This window comes from Dasypus novemcinctus, chromosome X, assembly GCF_030445035.2.
Source record: "Dasypus novemcinctus isolate mDasNov1 chromosome X, mDasNov1.1.hap2, whole genome shotgun sequence".
NCBI lineage: Eukaryota > Metazoa > Chordata > Mammalia > Cingulata > Dasypodidae > Dasypus > Dasypus novemcinctus.
The window spans coordinates 21,210,853-21,232,616 of record NC_080704.1 but is presented as its reverse complement, the minus strand read 5'-3'; the positions used below and the strand labels follow the sequence as shown (position 1 = coordinate 21,232,616).

The following is a 21,764-nucleotide window of genomic DNA, read 5'->3' as shown; positions in this document are numbered from 1 at the left end:
AATATTACTCAGTTGTAATAAAGAATATAGTGCTAACACAAAGGATAACATAGATGAATCTTGAGGACCTTATAATGAGTAAAGCAAGACAGGCATTGAAGGACAAATATTGCATGAACCTGTCTAATATGTATTAAGCAAACTGAGCAGACTCAGAGTGCTAGAGTCCGGATGATAGGTTTACAGAAAATAGAAAGGGAGAAGAAGGTTGTGAGCCAACACTCACATGGGTAAAATCTATAAGGTGGAAGTGAGCAGTTGTGCAGTGAAGGGAAATGACAGGGATGTAGGGATACTATTGGGTTGGGCAGTGTAAGCTTGACAGGAGGCTAGGGTGGGAAGGATGGGTTGGATGGTCCATGGAACTGGGAGGAGGGTTGGGGTGGGGAGCAGGTAAACACTGGGGATTGGCAAGTACATGGCTGAAACTACAGTGTTGAGAAAACTCTTTTGGCCACATGACAAGGAAGGGTCACTGGTTTAGGGTGTTGGATGGGGGGCGGCATTTGGGACAGGACGCACCTGGGGCAGTCTTCTAGAGAACGTGCGAGTGATCATTTTGCCATAGTGTGTTGTATCAGTGGCGGGAGACCCACATAATGAGTGGGAAGGAGCTGAACCCCATACTGAGGAGGCCCAATATGTTCTCAAACAGAGAAGGAGTCTCTCGAGAACATAATTGGTCCCTAATAGGGGAGGACAGACTAGTGTGTCAAACTCTCAGCATTGTTGCAAGTATCTATGAATCTTATCCTTCAAGGAGTGAAGACTGGTGGTTGCTGTGGATCCCAAGGGGAGGGGGAGGGAGGAATAGAATAGATGGAAGAGGAGGTAGTTAGGGGACAATGCAAGTGTTCCACAAGATCTTGCAATGATGGATATAGGCCATGTTAAATTTCATCAAAAATTTATAAATGTGTATGGTCTAAAATGTAAACCATAATGTAAACAACTGACCATGTTAATAGCTATATTTCAGTATTTGTACATCAGCTGTAACAAATGTACCACCCACATGTAAAAAGGTTATTAATAGGGAAGGAGGAAAATGGGGAGGATGTTGGATATATGGGAGTCCTCTATATTCTGTATGTGACTTTGCTGTGACCTGAAACTTCTCTGAAGACAAAATGAAAAAAAAATAAGACACTGGGGAAGAAATGGAAGAAAATGCTACTCTACATACAGAACAGTTATCACAGCTAGGAAATGCAAAATGTCAAAAAAAAATTTTTAATACATATTTTTTAATACCCCAATTTTTTAAACTTTTATTTTAGTTTTTGTAAATTACTCGGATGCCCTAACCACTGGGCCAAGTCCGCCGCCCATATTTTATTTCTTGTATTTAAACCTATCGTTACTATCTCATTTTCCTATTAATTGAATTTGGCAATATTCTTGACTTCATTTTTGAAAAAGTTTTGGATGGCAGAAGGGTTACAACTATGGCAGGGGAGGATCTTTGTTGTGGGGTGTCACTGATGGGGATACATGGGAGGAAGTTCACCTGGGCATACATATAAGGTATATAAATAAGTTCAAATGTTCATGGGGCATTGCTACAGTCGGTAGAGATTCACACGACAACCAAAAGAATACTGAATTCTTATCCTGGGGAAGCTCTGCCACATTCTCTAATGGAACAGCAGCAATCCCCTAAGTACAGGGGCTAGTGTACTAGTGTACTAGTGTACTAGTGAAGGAGGATAGTCCTTTGATGGGCTCTTGATATTGATGACTATGCTTATGAGCCTTTTGCTCTTTGCAACTTAGTCTAGTGTTGTAGGGTACCTAGGAGTTACCTCCTGAGACCCTCCATGTTGCTCAAATATGGCTACTCTTTAAGCCAAACTCAGCATATAAATGCATTACCTTCCCCCCAGCGTGGGACATGACTCCTGGGGATGAGCCTCCCTAGCACCAAGAGATTACTACCAAGTACCAGCTGGTGATGCAACTGGAAAAAGACCTTGAATAAAAGGGAGAAAAGGTAAAGATGAAAGAGTTTACATGGCTAAGAGACTTCAATGTGAGTTGGGAGGTTATCAGAGAGATAATGCTTATGCACATCTCAGCCAAGATTTCATAGATACTTCCCCAAATAGTGGGACTCCTGAGGGCTCTGGAGACACCCAGGTCCTATGGACATGGCAGATGGCTCTGGAGTTCAGTGCCTTGCTAGTGGGCCATAGTTTGGAGTTTCTGTTCCCGAGCATGACAGAGTTGTACTCAGATGTGACTTCTCTACACATGCCTCTTCTGTCCCTTTTATTTGAACCTATAGTTGGTGCTGGAGTTGGTAGGTATATGTCCAAGAGACTTGAGTCTCTGGGCTGTCCTAGTGCCTGCTGGACCCTGATCCTCAGCAGAGTTGTAACACCTACTCTCCAGTTTGTTGGGCTCACCCAGGGCAGCTAACAAGTGGGTGAGGACGGACAACCACCACACCAAAGGACTGCAAGCAAGGGAGTCCTATCCCTCAGTCATATGGGATCAAAGCCCCCTCTCAATTAGAGGAGGACTAGGCATCACCATCCCAGAATCCTCAGGATTAGGGAATAAAATATGGACTAGGGTAGACTTACTGACATTCTACTAAAGATTTATTGTGACTCTAGCAATGGAAGAAATTATATATTTTGGAGACAGTGGCCACTGGAGGTACAGAAGTCAGGGAGAAGGAAAATGAGGTATAATATAGGGGCATTTTTGGGACTTGGAATTGTCCTGAATGACACTGCAACAACAGATACAGGCCATTATATATCCTGCCATAACCTACAGAATTGAGTGGAAGAGAGTGTAAACTACAATGTATAATCCATGCTGTGTGGCAATGCTCCAAAATGTGTTCATCAATTGCAATGAAGGTACCACACTAATGACAGAAGTTGTTAATGTGGGGAAAAGTGGGAGGTGTGGGGGGTGAGGCATATGGAAATCCCTTCTATTTTTTTATGTAACATTTTATGTACTCTAAGTATCTTTTAAAAATAAATAAAAACTATATGTAAAAAAAGAAGTTCTCAGGAGCAGATGTAGCTCAATGGTTGAGCACCTGCCTCCACGTATGAGGTCCCAGGTTCAATCCCTGGTACCTCCTAAACAACAACAACAAACCATAATCCTTGGGAAGTGAGTGTAGCTCAATGATTGAGCGCCTGCCTCTCACACGAGGTTCCAGACTCAATTTCCTGGTGCCTCCTTCAAAAAAGAAATTCTCAGAATCACCTAGCATGTAGTACCAAAACAACTTCATTTGAGCACCCTATCTTTTATAGGAAATGAAGGCTTCTCTAATTTATGCCAGTCATCAGTATTAAAAGTTGAGGTAAGCACTTCAGCACAAAGACTGGAATGAATGGGAACAGGCAGGAAGTGGAATTATTAATGCCTGAAGTGCAAGCGAAATGTGCAACCTTCATTACTTGGTATATCCTATAATTTTTGTTTCTTTAAGTACCTTTAAGGTTCCTGGCCTACCCTGTACTTTAAGATGAAAATTGTGGCACTAAATGTCAAATGACAGGGAGAAGAAGTGCACATTCCACTTATACGTTTTCTCTCCTCAGAGGTTCAGAAAGTAGCAAACTGCTTTAATGGAGCAATTTTTTAAAAGTGGAAGCAGACACCACTGAAATAAGCAACAAAATCACTGCTTGCTTTGTAGTTGAAATAATTACTGTGGATTATTTATTTAGGCTAGCTCCTCTAGTTAACAAATGAAGAACCCCAATCTAGAAAGGATAACTAACTTCCTCAGAGAGAACCAAGGGCCACATCTTACTTCATGGATTGAGTAGCACACAGGAACCCAAGGTACATGATTTAACACAGTGAGCCTTGGAGAATGTAAGACCGGTATAGTATGGGTGGAAGAACAACTCAATGAAGATACCAGAGTTTGAACTTTGATCTCAATTAATCACACACTAGCTATGCAATTTTGGGCTTGTAAATTGAAACTGGGGTTATACTAGATCATTCTGAAGGTCCCGTCCAGCTCTAAGTGTCTGTGAGCCTATGTGATATGTGCCTATGTATCTGTAGATCGACCTCATTAACCAGTGTGCTCTGAGGGTGTCTTGCTTATTTTAAAGATTTATTTATTTATCTCCCCCCTCCCCCCGCTGTCTGTTCTCTGTGTCCATTTGCCTTCTTCTGTGACCGCTTCTATCCTTAACAGCAGCACCAGGAATCTGTGTTTCTTTTTGTTGCGTCAGCCCTCTGTGTGTGCAGCGGCACCATTCTTGGGCAGGCTGCACTTTCTTTCACGCTGGGCGGCTCTTCTTATGGGGCACACTCCTTGTGCATGGGGCTCCCCTACGCGGGGACACCCCTGAGTGGCACGGCACTCTTTGAGCACATCAGCACTGCACATGGGCCAGCTCCACACAGGTCAAGGAGGCCCGGGGTTTGAACCGCAGACCTTCCATGTGGTAGGCGGATGCCCTATCCATTGGGCCAAGTCTGCTTCCCAGGTGGCAACTCTTGACAAAGTTATGTGGAGATAAATATCAAGCCTGCTGAGTGATGACTAAATGACAGGGTAGGAGGAGGCCACTAAGTAAACAAACAAAACTAGTATACTTCTAAGCTTGCCAGTGAGGCAGGTTAACATAAGTAAAAATCAAGCCAACTAAAGCCAAAGAGATTTTAATATTTAAGAAAAAAAGTTGATTCTACACTTTGGATAGAACATATGTGAATATCTCAATAAAAATGTTTAATAAATAAATAAATGTGCAAGAATTAGCCAGAAATAGCAGCTATGTACAACAGGGAAAGCATAGAGAGACTGAGAGGTGAACAATTTTCTTGTTGGGAAGTGGATGTGACTCAAGCAGTTGGGCACCTGCCTACCACATGGGAGGTCCAGGTTCCGTTCCTAGTGCCTCCTAAAGAAGAAGAGCAAGACAGTAGGCTAACATGACAAGCTGGCATGGTGAGCTGACGCAACCAGATGATACAATGAGGAGAAACAACAAGAGACACAATAAGCAGGGAGCAGATGTGACTCAAATGATTGGGAACCTCCCTCCTACATGAGAGGTCTCAGGATCGGTTCCCAGTGCCTCCTAAAAAGAAGACAAGCATGGGGAAGAGGACTTGGCCCAGTGGTTAGGGCGTCCGTCAACCACATGGGAGGTCCGCGGTTCAAACCCCAGGCCTCCTTGACCCGTGTGGAGTTGGCCATGTGCAGTGCTGATGTGCGCAAGGAGTGCCCTGCCACGCAGGGGTGTCCCCCGCATAGGGGAGCCCCACGCGCAAGGAGTGCGCCCCGTAAGGAGAGGCGCCCAGCATGAAAGAAAGTGCAGCCCGCCCAGGAAAGGCGCCACATACACGGAGAGCTGACACAACAAGATGACACAAATAAAAAAAAACCCGGACTCTCGGTGCCTCTGATAAGGATAGAAGCGGTCACAGAGAGAATACACAGCGCATGGACACAGAGAGCAGACAACTGGGGTGGGGGGTGGGGGGAGAAATAAATAAAAAATAAAACTATAAAAAAAAAAGGATAAGCAGACACAGAGTGCAAACAATGAACTGACAGGATAGCAAGTGCAAAAATGATGGGGGGGAGTAAATAAATCTTTTAAAAAAACAATTTTGTTTGTTGGTTGGTTTGTCTGTTTTTTATCATTATTATTCAAATAATGAAAATGCTCTAATAATGACTGAAGTGATGAATGTACAACTATGTGATTATACCAAATACCATTGATTGTACACTTTGGATGAACTGTATGCTTTATTAATATGCATGAATAAAATTGGTTTATAAAAAAAGAAAGGAAAAAAGATCACAGGAGCAAAAGAAAATCAAAGATAAGTAACTGATGAAAACAGAAAATCTAAAGATGAGCAGAAACTCTATTATAACTCTATTTTTAAAGAGTTGTGGGCTTGGAGGAGAAATCCAGGAATAGCTGTAACCTACTTTATAAAACCATAAACCTGAAATTCTTGTTTAACCATCGTTGTATGAAAGTATAGGATACCATGTCCGAGTCCAATTGCCCTGACTGAAGAAGGAACAGCAAGAGAAGGGCAATTTAGCACAGCCAGGGGGTTTTGAATGACGGTACTGCTGTCACATATACCAAAAAAGATGAGAGCCCTTAGATAATCTGGTATGATAGTCAAGTAAAAGCATGATGTAAATTTATTAAATCATGAAAGGTGTACCCAAAGTAAAACCCACAATGTTCACAAATCACAGAAGAATCTCTAAAGTTTGTAAGAGACACATTTTGGACTTTAAAAGGAAGTGTGGTGAAATCATGACTAGCGAGATTGTTCAAACATAGAATATCTTAGTGATTTGAATTCTCTGTTTAGCCAAGGATTAGACATTTTGTTTCAAGACCTCTCTTACAAAGAAACCAGATTCTTCAATTTAAGAACCAAAGATTGTGGACTCTTGTTTTATACCATTACACAAAATAAGAGATCAGAGTACCTCTGATCCAGAGATCAATATAGAGCTCTCTAGTGTCTGTAAAAAGGATAAAATAAATTGGATTATAGAATGCATGACCAAGAAAACATTTTCTAATAATTAAGAAAAATAAATAAAAACATTCCAAGAGAAAAACATCTACAAAAAACACAAACAGCAGGAGGATATGAAATGCAAGCAATTTTATTTGATAGGAAAACAGAGACACAACCTAAATTCCATCTTAAACATGGGTTGATACACAGTTCCCTCAGAGTCAGCTTCCTTGTCATGTACTAAGGCCCAGGGACAAATAGAAAGGATCGGTCCCTCTTCACCCATCATCAGGGGAAAAGTGAAGGAGTCCAAAGAAACATAAGCTGTTGTCACATCAGGAGATCCAAATATATGTCAAAAATAAATTCTAGACCACAGGTGCTCCAAAGGTAAAGGCTGACACTATATATATATATATATTTATTTATTTATTTATTTATTTAACTTTTGCTGGTCCAAAGCTATCCAGTCTAAATTAGTGCTTCTGGATTATTTAATAAACTGAGGACAGTAGAGATTTGCACATGTGTGGATGAGAATGATGATCCAACAATGATAAATTATCTTTTGAATATCAAATCTCTGCACATGAATGAAGTTATAGGAAGGGTAGGAGAATCAGACTAAATTTATAATTATGTATTATATAATATATAACCTGAAAAAGTGTCTTAATGAAATAATCTCTAGATTTTTTAATTTTTTGTTCATTTTTCTCTTCAGAAAATCTAAATAATGAGCAAAACTAATTCAATGGAGACTTCTGTTTGATTAGGTGCTAATTAGTAAATGTTTCTCTGTGATAGTTTGCATTAATAAAGTTTTTAAAAAATATAATTATTTTTATTTATTTCTCCCCATCCCCTCATTGTTTTGTACTAGTTGTGTCTGTTTGTCTTCCTTGTTTCTTTAGGAGGCACCAGGAACCAAAACTGGGACCTCCAATGTGGAAGGGAGGTGCCTAATTGCTTGAGTCACCTCCACTCCCTGCTTTGTTGAGTCTCTCATTATGTTTTTCTCTGTATGCCTCTTGCTGCGTCATCTTGTTGCATCAGCTTGATGTACCTGCCCGTCATGCCAGCTTGCTGTCTTCTTTAGGAGGCACTGGGAACTGAACCAGGGACCTCCCATGTAGTAGGAAGTGCAATAGCTTGAGCTACATCTGCTTCCCAGTGAACTTTCAACATTGTAAAACTCAGGGTATCCTTAGGAATTACTATCTGAGAATTCACATTTATGATGAAGTATAAGAGATGTAATTTTCATCGTGAAAATCATTCACTGGCTTAGGCTACAATTTCACTGTAAAAAATGCACCCTCCCCCAATAGAAAAGGTAAAACACTTGATTCTTTTTTTAAGAAACAGCACATAGCTGCTATTATAACCTGAACTATGTTAACTATAAGGTAAAATAAGGTTTTTTTTTCAATTAGTAAGTGGTTTGTTTTTTTTTTTTAAAAAAAAGATTTATTTATTTATTTATTTCCACTCCCTCCCCCGGTTGTCTGTTCTCTGTGTCTATTTGCTGCGTCTTGTTTCTTTGTCCACTTCTGTTGTCGTCAGCGGCACGGGAAGTGTGGGCGGTGCCATTCCTGGGCAGGATGCACTTTCTTTCGCACTGGGCAGCTCTCTTACGGGTGCACTCCTTGCGCGTGGGGCTCCCCTACGCGGGGGGACACCCCTGCGTGGCACGGCACTCCTTGCGCGCATCAGCACTGCGCATGGGCCAGCTGCACACGGGTCAAGGAGGTCCACGGTTTGAACCACGGACCTCCCATGTGGTAGACGGACGCCCTAACCACTGGACCAAGTCCATTTCCCAATAAGGTTATTTTCATAATTTTACTTTCATTTTCCCAAGTTAAAGCCCCAATCTTACATTTTATTTAGGATGAATTTTTGGTTCCCATTTTAAATAATGATTTATTATTCTGGGATAATAAGAACCTCTTGAACTAAATAGTGGTCTATGCTAAAATACAGTTTCAAAAATATTTTACTCATGATTGTGGATACATAGGAATTAACAAAGAATGAAGGATATTATCATAATCTAACAGAAGGTAATATACACAATCATAAAATCTCCCTTGATAGCATCAGAGAGAATACTTGATAAGCTTGAACATGGATCATACCAAGTTCAGACCCTATTTTAGTTCAACAATGTTTTAACAGGATTATTTCATTATCTTCACAAAGATTTTTAAACACTGGATTGAAAAAAATCACTATTGTAATATTAAAAAGTAATTTCACAAAACAGCTAATTAAAGGGGTTAATGAGAGCTACATAACTATAAAGGCAGCATTATCACGAAAAATTTTTATTATAATTGACCTGACTGAAATTTAAGATGATAAAGATTCAGAATTAAATAGTTTACACAGGGGTTGGATGGATATCCTCACCTGTACTAGACATCTAGGTATACTGTACACTCCAAAAGGTTTGTTCACTCTTTTCTTTCCATTAAGCAAGATACTATCCTGGCAGGAAGAAGAGAGTAAAGCCAGAAAAGAGAGTACTAGATATCCCAAAGAGAACTGGAAGCAGTAGGAAAGCAGGTCAAAAACAGGATTGGGACATAAAGGTAGATGAATATATGGGTATGTCCTCAGATTATGTTTTAGAAGAGTCACCTACAGACTACAGAGGTGGCCATCTACAAGGTGGGTGATAAAGGCTCTGTGCCTGTAAGGTAAGGTGACTCAACAGTGGCCTGGCAGAGATGAGGGCAGAGTTGATTATGCTTAGTAGGCTCATTATAAGAAGGGCAGATCAAATATTTTCCATAGGGTCCAAACTATTCTGGCACTCCCTGATGCCCATGCTAGAAACAATCTCTCTTGGCCTCAGAATTATCCAAATTCTATGACTATATTTAGGCACTGACTGCTTTCTACTCTGTTTTATATAGTTAGCTATTTACATGTTTTAATTCTAGTAGTACACCATATGTTTCTTGAAAAGTATCCATATACCTGATTTATCTTCACAGTTTTTCAGCACCTGATACAGTGCTCAATGAATAAATATTCAATGGATATGTTATTGATGGCTACTGTGAAGGTGTCATAAGGTGGTAAAAATATGCCATAAAACTGAGGCTAAGCATAGGTATGTAGAGGATAGAAAATAGAAATTGTGATCCATATTTATACCATGGAAGAATACGGTAATTTAAAAAAAAAGTTATGGCATATGTGGCCCAGATTGTGCTGTTTTTAAAACTTTGATGACAACGATTATTTCTGGTGGTAACTAATGCTTTTGACCATGTGCCTCACAAGACGAATGTCCAGCCAGAAGTCTTTTACATGCATGTGGAAGTGGTACTTTGATCTGCTGCAACCATTCTTTTTCATAAATTACCATTTGTCTCTTGGCCACCTGGGATTAGCCCAAAGTCAGTGCTCATTTCCAATGGTCTCAAAGTGTGTAGGCTGAGGCTACTGCTCCTGTTAGACTGCAGGTACACCATCTGAAGCAGGTTTTTTCTTTTTCTTTTTTTTTTTTTCAGGACAAGCTAAAAGCATTTTTTGATTGCCTTTTCTTTACAGTTAACAGCTGATAAACATGTGCTTCATATAACCAGCACTTCAGAGTTGAGTTGTATCAAATACTACTGAATTTATTCCGGGACTTTTTGTTAGCAAGCCTTTTTTTTTTTTTTTTTTTGCTATTTAAGGTTTGCTAAGTCTCTGAGGTGAGGGTGATGAAACTGTACACAAATAAAGGAGCTGGTGACTTACAGTACTCAGAAACTGTGTACTGATAAAGGTAGGTTACGACTGCTATTCTCGTATGTCCCATCAGATATGAAGCATGAGACTCACTAGTGGTGAAATCAATGTAGTGAGTCACAATGGACATTTATAATGAAATCAAAGAGAAGAGGCAAGAACAAAAAAATGGAGAACCTCACATTAATTAAAGTAGTTTGTGACCCGTTCACTTCAATTACATTTAGTATACTATGTATGTAGATCCTGGGTTAGGATGTAAAATATATTTCAAAAAAAGTTTGAAAAGCACTGCCTAGAGCTTCCTGAAGGCCATGTGTGTCTTCATGATCAATTTTTCTACTTGGCTATCTCTGGATGGCCAACAGTCTAGATTTCAAACTTAATGAACTTCTGAAATGCTTTATTTTAAACTTTCTTTAAACTTTCTTTTAATACTCCATTTGAAATGATCTGGACATGTGACCAAGGTCTCCAAGGGCATTTTTTCTTGAAAAGCTTTTCCTAATGAGTTATTCTAAATATAAAATCACTCCCTTAATACTGTATAAACAAACAACCTTGTATTCCCAATTTTAACTAGGAAGTGAAGATCATAGTAACCTTGCTACTTGTGTGAACCCACAGAAGTATTTCCTTCAAATCGGTTTAGACAACATGCCTTCTATCCAGTCTTTGGATCAAGATTTCCAATATTGATTGTATCTTAAATACATGAAGAATTTTCTAATATGAGATTTTAAAAGAGTCATACAGAAGGAACTAAATGTTTTAAAGCAAGTCATGATAATAAATAAGCTATTTAAATAAGCTCACCTTCTGAGTTTGGGGCTTTAAAATCTCAGAAACACACAGGGTCTAACCAGTGAGAGCCCACCTCTTCCATACTCTAGTCACAAAAACTAAATATAGAAAAAAATTAAAGATATATATACCTTCACTGTCCTTGAATTTCTTGATTGCCACAATTTCATGCGTTTCCTGCAAAGGAAAAGAGGCAGAAGACAAGTCATTCTCTAGTGTTTCTCAAACTGGAAATCCTTAATTGTCTGGGGGTGTATTCAGGGACAGAGTAGCAAGAACCCAGAGAGTAAAAAATAGATTCTCCTCCTCCAGTCCCTCATTTCTTGGATCCAAAATTCTCTTTCGCATCACCGTACAGACACTGTCAGGTAAGGAAAAGGGGAAGTACAGGAAGCAATGTTGGGGAAGGAAGCAAACAACAGAGAGATGCGGAGAGACCATGAACTAATGAGATGTGCTAATGTCTTAAGGCTACTCAAAAGTGCTGGAATGACTAATGTAGACCTTCATATCTCCTGCCATTTGAAACCCAGGAAAACATTTTAGTTGGGCTTCTAAGAGCAGAGTAAAGGCCTCTACAGTACTGGGTAGTTACTGGCAACAGAATGCCTCCTCCAAGTCTCCTCCCTTTATTATCTATTCCTAACAACGTTCTCTATTATCTAGCAGATCTTCCCTACATTAATGATCATTTCAAATCTAAAGTGTGATAAACCTCCACTCACCAAATACCAATCACAGCCTTCTCCTTGCCTTATTTATCTGCCTGGAACAAACAGTTTGTGAACAGATTCCTACTTTTAACTAAAATGTGCCTCTTTTTTTGTAGGGGGAAAAGAAAATAAGGGCTAGACAGGAAGTGGAAATGCTAAGAACTAAGTACCTACCACTAAGCTAAATAACTCATGTCTACTTCTCGCCTGGAAAAGGAATTAAAAGACTTGGTAAAATAATTAATCTAGATTCTTCAAACACAACATGTCATAAAGAAAGACTTGTGACTCAGGCCTGCTCTTTTTTACTCTAAGTGGGTATACTTCCAGGTCTGTAGGAGTAAATCATTTAATAAGACACTGCCCCTGCTTCAAAACAAATAGTTTACAAACGGACACAATATCAGGCAATAATCAACAGGGTACAAATCACTGACTTTAAAAAAAAAAGGTATTCTCTGAAGTTCCTTTCAAAAGTGAAGGGAATCATGAAGGCTAAAAAATAAAAAAAACAGCAAACATTTTAATCATTACACTAAGGGACAAACCCTGGGTCCTAACTATGTCTGTAAATCACCTTTTGTTTTCCATCTGCCCAATGATAAGAGGAAGAAAACCCCGGCTTTCATATCCATGTTACAGGAAAAAAAAAATTGATCTGAAAGTACTATAGGCTATTGAGGAAAAAGGTACTTCTTAAGGGTATTAACTTTTTTGTTTTTAAGGAAGGAACAGATGGAAGTATAGGGCACAGACATAGGAATACGACTGATTTGTACATTAGTGAATCTTCAGACAAAGAAACTCAGCCTTCCAGGTACTTTCTGATACTGAAACTGCTTTGCAGTGAAGTTTCATTATTTGGAAGGAATAACTGCAAATTCCAAGTAATTTGGGGGTTATTGGCTAAAATATTAGTACAAGTAGTACAAGGAGACTCTTCTCCTTGCTATCTTTTTCTTACCTTACTCCTTTTCAAATGGCTTTAATTAGTGAGTTACCAACCTACCTATGACACTAGTAAAAAAACAAACCCTACCAGGAAACACCTGTCACTCTTCTTTTTTTTTCCCCAAAGATTTCTTTTTCTTTCTTTTTTCCTTTTTTCTTTATTTCTCTCCCCTTCCCTCCCCCCCTCCCCCGCCCCAGTTGTCTGTTCTCTGTGTCCATTTGCCATGTGTTCTTCTTTTGTCTGCTTCTGTTGTTGTCAGTGGCCTGGGAATCTTGTGTCTCTTTTTTTTTGTTGTGTCATCTTGCTGTGTCAGCTCTCCGTGTGTGTGGGGCCATTCCTGGGCAGGCTGAACTTTCTTTCATGCTGGGCACCTCTCCTTACGGGGCGCACTCCTTGCGCATGGGGCTCCCCTACACGGGGGACACCCCTGCGTGGCACGGCACTCCTTGTGCGCATCAGCACTGCGCATGGGCCAGCTCCACACGGGTCAAGGAGGCCCGGGGTTTGAACTGCGGACCTCCCTGGTGGTAGACGGATGCCCTATCCACTGGGCCAAGTCCGCTTCCCCACCTTTCACTCTTTCCACAGCGTGAAGAGAGGGACGCCACGACACACTTCCAGGATGAATAGAGTACAGCTTCATATTTCGGATGAAAATTGTGCCAGGTAGTGTCTAATCCTATATTTCACTCTGAATCACATATACTTTTTTTTTTTACTGCATCTCAAGTGTTAAGACTTTCTTTAGTTTTATAAGTTCTTGCTTAGTTCAAAACTGTCCATAGCTATAACTACAAATTTCCATTTATAGCCAACAACACACAGGATCTTGAAGAAATAAATTCTTTCAGGGTTTGTTCCTGGTATCTCATAAATAGAATTTACCATCTAAAACAGCTGCCTGAAAGGGAGTCAAATGAAATGTTTATTATTTCATTTATCCTTTTCAGCAATACCATGGAAATCTTCTCTTGCCTCAAAACTCATACACTCTCTCCCATATTCAATATGGTTTATATACATACTTAAGGAATGAAGCCAAATAGATGAAGTTTACTACACAAAACCAGTTCAAAGTTTGGTGGAAAACACATGCAATTAGGATCAGAAGATAAGATGCTGGAAAGAATTTAACATTTCACTTTTTTTCCAATTGCTTATAAAAATAGTACTCATTACAAAAATATAAAAAGAGTGTAAAGAGTATAAAATAAGTATAAAGAAAAAGAAAACTATTCATATACCCTTGCTAAAATTCTGGTATATTTCCTTCCAGTCAACTTTTCTCAAATTGGAATAAGAACACTGTACGTCATGTTGTATGAGGAACATTTTACCTATCATTAAGAAAATTTTTAGGGAAGCAGACTTGGCCCAATGGATAGGGCATCCGCCTACCACATGGGAGGTCCACAGTTCAAACCCTGGGTCTCCTTGACCCGTGTGGAGTTGACCCATGCGCAGTGCTGATTCGTGCAAGGAGTGCCCTGCCACGCAGGGGTGTCCCCGCGTAGGGGAGCCCCACGCGCAAAGAGTGGGCCCCGTGGGGAAAACCGCCCAGTGCAAAAGAAAGTGTAGCCTGCCCAAGAATGGTGCCACATACACGGAGAGCTGACACAACAAGATGGCGCAACAAAAAGAAACACATATTCCCGTGCTGCTGATAAGGATAGAAGGGGTCACAGAAGAACACAGCGAATGGACACAGAGAGCAGACAACTGGAGCGGGAGATAGATAAATAAATAAAATTTTCAAACTGTAATTTTTAGTGGCTCTTATTTAACCACTCTGGCAATGAACATAAACCAACATCCACAGCTTTATTTCCACAGAGTAATTCCATAAGTGAAATAATTGGGTCAAAGGGTATGAACATTTAAAGCTATTAAAACCTGTATTACCAAACTGATATCCAAAAATAGCTCATTTCTCAAGTCCCTTCAGCAGTGTAGAATACCTACCCTGCAACCATTACCAACACTAAACACAATCATTAAAACAATATGAAAAAAATCTTTGAAATTCACTGATATTGGAGAAGTTTTCTTCAATCAACTGCTAAGTGAAAATGAGGTCTAATAAGGTTAGACCTCATTCTCTGATTTGTATACATGAATTTGTTGCCAAATTTTGTTACAAATATTTTCCTCAGGTTGTTGGACTCACTGAATTAACTTTTGTTGTTATTGAATATAGCTTATTACATAGCCAAATTTATTGCTACATACCTTTATAATTACATTCATAACTTTTTGCTCAAACACTTTACTGCACCCGAGCATAGTTAATATCCATCCACATTTGTGTGTCTTGATATTTAAATGATTTAATTTCTTTCCTTAAATCTTTATCCATTACCAATTTATTTAAAATATAACATGGTGAGGGAATCTAAATTTAACATGATTTCTAGATACTGAACCAATTTTCGCAATAACCTTCACCATGGAATTTTAATTCTTTCTCTGTCACATATTACCATCCTAACATATACTTCAGGTTTTCTTTCAGAGCTTTTTCTTCTCCTCGATTGCTCTGTTGATTCATATGCCAGAACAAGTTTAAATTATTTTGACTTTAAACTGTTTTAAATTAATCTGAGGTTACAGACCCTGATTCTTCTTATATGAGTTTAAGAAATTTATTTTTGAGAATAAGTTTTTGCTTTTATATTTAATTTGTAATTACACACACATGAGTTATTATATTTAGCCCATATTTTGCTATGCATTTAATTAGCTCCACTGTTTATCACCAGCCCTTTGCTTTGGTATTCACACATCTGAGTACTTGATTTGTATTACTCTTTCACTCAGCCAGAATGCATCTTTGAATAGATTTCTGAGAAAATACTCTATTTTCCAAGTTTGTGTCTCTGAATATCCTCACAATGAATGGTCACTTCACAGAAACAGAATTTTTGGGAAGGCAACCTTATGTTCTCTACATCTTCAGGGTCACGGTGTAAGGTTATTCATGGCAAAACCCTGGAATGGGCCATTCACATAATAGGGATTATAGATTTGTATGTTTATTAAAGCAACTTTCCAGCAGCTAGGAATAAAGCATATTGTTCTAACAAAATCTGCAGACTAAGACAATTTTCCAAGAAGGAGGAAATGAAGAATCTTAAAAAAAGAGCTGCCATTTCCTAATCCCTATAAGGTTCCAAAATGGGCTAGCAGTCTTCTGATATTTAGGTTATGAGAAAGAAGTCTGGTTTTTGTTCCATTGAAGAAAATTTTTATCTGTCTAGATGCTGCTAGGACTTTTCTTTCTCCTTGAAATAAAAATTTTAAATGACCAGAGTATAACCAGAGGTAGGAATGTGTGTATGTGTTGAACTAATATTACCTAGAAATCAATTAAATTAAGGTTTTCTTCTAGCAGCCTTGAATGTTGTTTCTACTCCTATTTTTCTAATACTTTCCACTAGAAATATTAAAGCTTTTAGGTTGGAGCTTTCATAATGGTTTTATATGTTTCTGTTCACTACTGCATCATCAGTGCCAAGAATAGAAGGCACATCATCAATAAATATTCAATGAATGAATATTTAATGAGTAAATGATTCAAAACCACTGCATCCATTTTGTTCTTTACTTCCTCCATTTTAGGCTTCTTTATTTTTCCTTAGCTCAGGAGACTTCCTGCATTTTTTCACTTATTTCAGAGTTTGTTCTTTCTATGGAGCCCGTAACCTCCTGGCTCTCCTTCAGGAGGACTAAGCAGATGTCTTTGTTTCATTTGCTTGTTACAAAAAATCATTTTCAGAACTAAGTGTTGCTTCTGAATCTTCAGAGCAAGGTTTTCTTCATCCTCCCATGTCTGTTCACAGAATTTTACTGCTCCCTTTTTATTAATACTAAGATGGGAGGAGATCAGGCCTGGCATTCTGCAGCAAAAAGGTATTTGGGTTTCTCAGCCACTTGAACCTGGAAGACAGACTGAGACATATATAACCCTAAGTAAAAACCTTGATTCCTGGCAAACGTTATTCTCATTTGGTTGGCTGGTCTGAGGCTGGATCACCTGGGCAGCGTTCTCAGAATATGCCAGGGGACCACCTGGCACTTGTTGACTGTGCAGCTCATTCAAGACCATGTTCCCTAGCAGGCACTGCTCCTACTATTCTATCTCACTTCAGTTTAACATGGGGAACTAAGAATTCTTGAATGCAACACATCTCTTTCAATACCTATTTACTTATTGCCTTATGGTATTTGAGGAGTTTTAGTCTCTGGAAAGATATGGAAATACAGATGCTAATGTGGGCTGGTGGCAGACAGAGAACTCCAGCTCTGGCAGGGATTGGATAGTAGTTACTACAGTGAGAAGGCTACTTGGTTTTCAGTTCCTTGAGGAAGGGTCCAGGTTTTTTCTTACTCTTTGGGATATTTTGCCCCATTCTGGTTCAGAAAGTAGAAGAGCATGAGTTTAAGACTCTGTTTTTCAGTTCATCCCTATCTCCCTGGATTTTGCAAACGATCTTTGATGTTTAGTCTCTTAATTTACAGATTTGTTAAAAGTTTTTGCTTGTGTTTTTAAAATATCTTCCTGGGTATTTAATGGAGAGGTAGGAAGGACTCTACCAAGTTTTACTACTCATACTACCACCACCCTGAGATGCTGTACATAACATAGGTACAGATGAAGGAAAAATAAAAAATTTTTGAAGAATTTATTTTAAATTCAACATATTCACAAAAGCATGTCATTACCCTCTACAATGACTGCAAGAGAATGTCACCAGCTGTTGTTACCAAGATAGGCATAATTTGATAGTTGTTTCAGAGTCTTACTTTGCTTAAACAGAGAGGTAGCTAAATGGCTGACATTTTAAACATAGTAAGAATGTTATCAAATATATAAATAATCAACTAATGGTAATTCCATACCCCAACCTTAATTCTACCTCGAAATTGGAATGCTATTACTTTGGAAAGAAAAAAGACTAGGTAACCTTTAGATAGAGGTTCCTGAATTATACCGCTGTCTCTGTGAGTGAGCAAGCTATACCAAGGCATTTAACATTTCCCAGAATAAATATTCTCAGTTGAAAACTATTAGGAAAACAATGAAAAATAGAAGTTGTGAGTAGCAATAAACGGAAAAATATTTGGAGGTTCTGTACTTCTCTAGTATTCTCAAGAGCTCTACTCCATAAAAATGCCTCAATCACTGAACAAGCATATTGGACAAAGACTTGTAACCACGAACTCATTCTTGTTATTGTCTTAAGTTTCCAAGTCATTTGTTTATTTCCAGTATTAATTGTCCCTTACCTAAGATTTTGACAAGTAAACTAATTGATATTAACAGTCAAAATATAAAATTGACTAAATTACTTTAAAATGCAGTTACACAACTTGATTTAATTATTCTCTTGAACAATAAATTCTTTAATGATCAAACACTGTGTAAGGAAGTAACAGAAATCATTTAGATATCCTGCTTTGTAATTTAAAATATCCGACAAGCATGCATTATGAAAGTAGAAAAAATATTGATTTAGTTTTATTTTACTATTCATGGGTTAAACCAGTCCAAAGATTGTACTCTACAATTCATTCTCTAGTCTCTTAGGAGGCCCTTTTTTGGGAGAAATTCTTTATTTCTTCATCCAAATAGTAGGAAATACAACTTGGCTACTTCAGTATTTTATTTTTGGTATTTTTATCCGTGGTTTACAGGCAGAGAGCCCCAACTGTTTCACTGCTTTCACACACTGACATGCTACGTTATGTCTTCAGCAGGAGCAGAACCCTACAAACATAGCACTACCACCTTATATGGACTCCCGAAAGAGTAAGACGGATTATTATTTTTGATCAGTTTTGTTTCACTATGCTAAGTGCTTTCCATACGTTTTCTCATTTAATCCTCAAACCAATACTTGGAAGAGAATATTACCATCATGTCCATTTTATAGACAAGGATACTGGGTTTTAATGAGGTTCCACAATTTGCCCCAAGATCGCACAGCTAAGAAGAACAGAACTGAGATTTTAAACACATGAAGACTGATTCTGGAGCAGGCCATACTGCTTTGTAAGCCAAATGTAAATTTGCTGTGGAAAAGGATGGATTCTAAAACACACACACATAGTAGCAGCCCTGCCTTGATCAAAATGACAGAGTAAGATCCTTCAGGGATCCATCCCCCCACAGAAGCTGTGAACATCTAGCAAGAACTGGCAGAAAGTTCAAGGACTGCAAAAATAGGCCAAGTACCAAAACAAGAAAAAGTCTACTTAAAAACAATAGGATCTCATGGTACCCTGGATAGCCTTTTCCCCACCCCTCAACGGCTTGATACAGAGCCAGCCTGCCCTCCCAGTTCCTGGTTCTGGAGGGAGCCAAGTAACCCTCTGCACAATCTGGTGGTAACCTAAGGGACTTGCCATGCCAAAACTTGCCCTGCATGTAAAAAGTGGCTCATAGAGCTCTCCTACAGAACCCTGTGGGACAGCAGTCAAGTGGCTGCCTGGGACAAGGGACTGCTGGCTATAGAACATGGAGAACAGTATCCAGGACCTTGAGGATATTGTTTCCTAGGAAAGAGGGGACATCTGAGCAAATTCCCAAGGCTACATGTACATACCCAAGACAAAATGCATCCATAAAAACATCAGGTTTTGGCCTGGAGCTATTCTCTAAACTCACTGTATGGCTAAGCCTGAAGGACAGCATTGACACAGGGCAATCTGCAAAGACTGGAAAGGTGTTTTTTCTTCTTCCTTTTTATTTTTGGTTCACTCCTGGCACTCAAGGACAGTTCTGTCATAAAAGAAGCTGGATACACGCTAAAGGAACAGTCACCTTAGAGTCTAAATTCCAGGGATAACACATTAAAATATCAAAATGCCCATGTTTCAACAAAAGACTAAAAAGCATACAAAGAAACAGGAAGTAATGGCCCAGGCAAAGGAGAAAAGTAAAGCACTTAGAAACCATTAATGAGGAGGATCAGACCTGGGATATATCAAAGACTTTTTTCAAAAGTTCTAAATAAGCTCAAAGAGTTAAAAGAAAACATAAACAAATGATACATGATAGTCAAACACAAAGAATATCAACAGAGATATGGAAATTATAAAAAGGTACAATGACAAATAAAAAATTCCCTATGGGGTTCAATGGCAGATTGGAGCTAGCAGAAGAATCAATGAACTTGAAGGCAAATCAACTGAAATCATCCAGTCTGAGGAACAGAAAAGAGAATGAAGAAAAAGTGAACAGAGCCTGTGGAACCTGTGGGACACCATCAAGCATGCCAATATATGCATGTGGGAGTCCCAGAAGGATAAGAAAAGGGCAAAGAGAATGTTCAAAGAAATAATGGCTGAAAACTTCCCAAATTTAATGAAAGACATGACTATAAACATCCAAGATGTTAAATGAACTCTAAACAAGATAAACACAAAGAGACTCACACTATGGCACATTATAATCAAACTGTTGGAAAGCCAAACATTAAGAGGGAACTCTGAAAGCCACAAGAGAGAAGCAATGTATTACACATAAGTGAGCCTCAATAAGATTAAATGCTGATTTCTCATCGAAACGATGGAAGCAAGAAGGCAATGGGAAGAAATATTTCAAGTGCCCAAAGCAAAAAACTGCCAGCCAAGCATTGTATATATGGCAAAACTATCTTTCACAAATGAGGAGGAATTAAGACATTCTCAGATATATAAAAGCTGAGGGAGTTCACTGCCACTAGACCAGCTCTACAAGAGATGCAGGCAGACTTCTTCAGGTTGAAAAGAAAGGACACCAAACATTTGAATGAAGCCACGTGAAGAAATAAAGATCTTTGGTGAGGATGATGTTTGGGAAAAGTGTGAATGCCAGTACTATTGTACTGTTGATTGGTAACCCCACTTTTTGCTTACTGCTGGATCTGAAAGGCAAACACATAAGATATAATGATAAATCAGTGGTTTGGGACCCATAATATATAAATGTGTGGGTTATGACGAGAACTACAGGGAAGCGGAGTTGGCCCTGTGGTTAGGGTGTCCGTCTAACACATGGGAGGTCCGAGGTTCAAACCCAGGACCTCCTTGACCCGTGTGGAGCTGGCCCATGCGCAGTGCTGATGCGTGCAAGGAGTGCCGTACCACGCAGAGGTGCCCCCACGTAGGGGAGACCTACACGCAAGGAATGCGCCCCGTAAGGAGAGTCGCCCAGCGCGAAAGAAAGTCCAGCCTGCCCAGGAATGGTGCTGCACACACGGAGAGCTTATACAGCAAGATGATGCAACAAAAAAAGAAACAAAGATTCCCGTGCCACTGACAACAACAGAAGCGGACAAAGAACATGCAGCAAATAGACACAGAGAACAGACAACTGGGGCAGGGGGGAGAAGGGGAGAGAAATAAATAAATAAATCTTAAAAAAAAAAAAAAAGAACTACATAAAGGTGGAGGGACAGAGGGGTGCAGGGACAGTTTATGCATACTATTGAAGTTCAGTTGGGATCAAAGCAAATGACATTGTTACAGATTTAGGATTTTACATTTAAGCCCCATGGTAACTATAAGAAAAATGTCAAGGGAATACTCAAGTTCATAGAAACAGAAATGAAGAGCCCATGTTGCCAAAGGGGATGGGGAGTTAATCAAAATGGGTGTAGGGTTTCTGTTTGGGGAGATGGGAAATGTTTAGTAATGGAAGTGGTAGGGATACTGGAACAAAATGAATATGATTAATCCCACTGAATGGTATACTTGGGAGTGACTGAGATGGGAAAGTTTGTTACACATATGTTCCCAAATAAAAAGAGAAAAGAAAGAGCAACTAAAGTCAATGCCAAGTAAATGCAATGTACAACCCTGGGTGGAATCTAACAAGGGATGAGAAACAGCTCAAAAGGACAGCTTTGGGACATATGAAAAAAAAACTGGTATATAGATTATAAGCTTTATATCAATGTTAAATTTCTTGAACATGAGAACTGCAGTTAAGGTAGATACATAAGTGAATATCCTTGTTCTCAGGAAATATACATGGCAGTATTAAGTGTTCAAGGAGC

The 21,764-nt window shown here is 39.1% G+C and overlaps 1 protein-coding gene across 1 annotated transcript in view; it reads right to left on the bottom strand.

Annotated features, from left to right (window-relative positions):
- Positions 1-21,764, bottom strand: part of CDKL5 (cyclin dependent kinase like 5) — a 309,028-nt gene that overhangs the window by 105,455 nt on the left and 181,809 nt on the right. Inside the window, exon 4 of the mRNA XM_058291571.2 lies at positions 11,190-11,235. Within this exon, the coding sequence (XP_058147554.1) occupies positions 11,190-11,235 (46 nt within the window). The remainder of the gene's footprint in view (positions 1-11,189; positions 11,236-21,764) is intronic.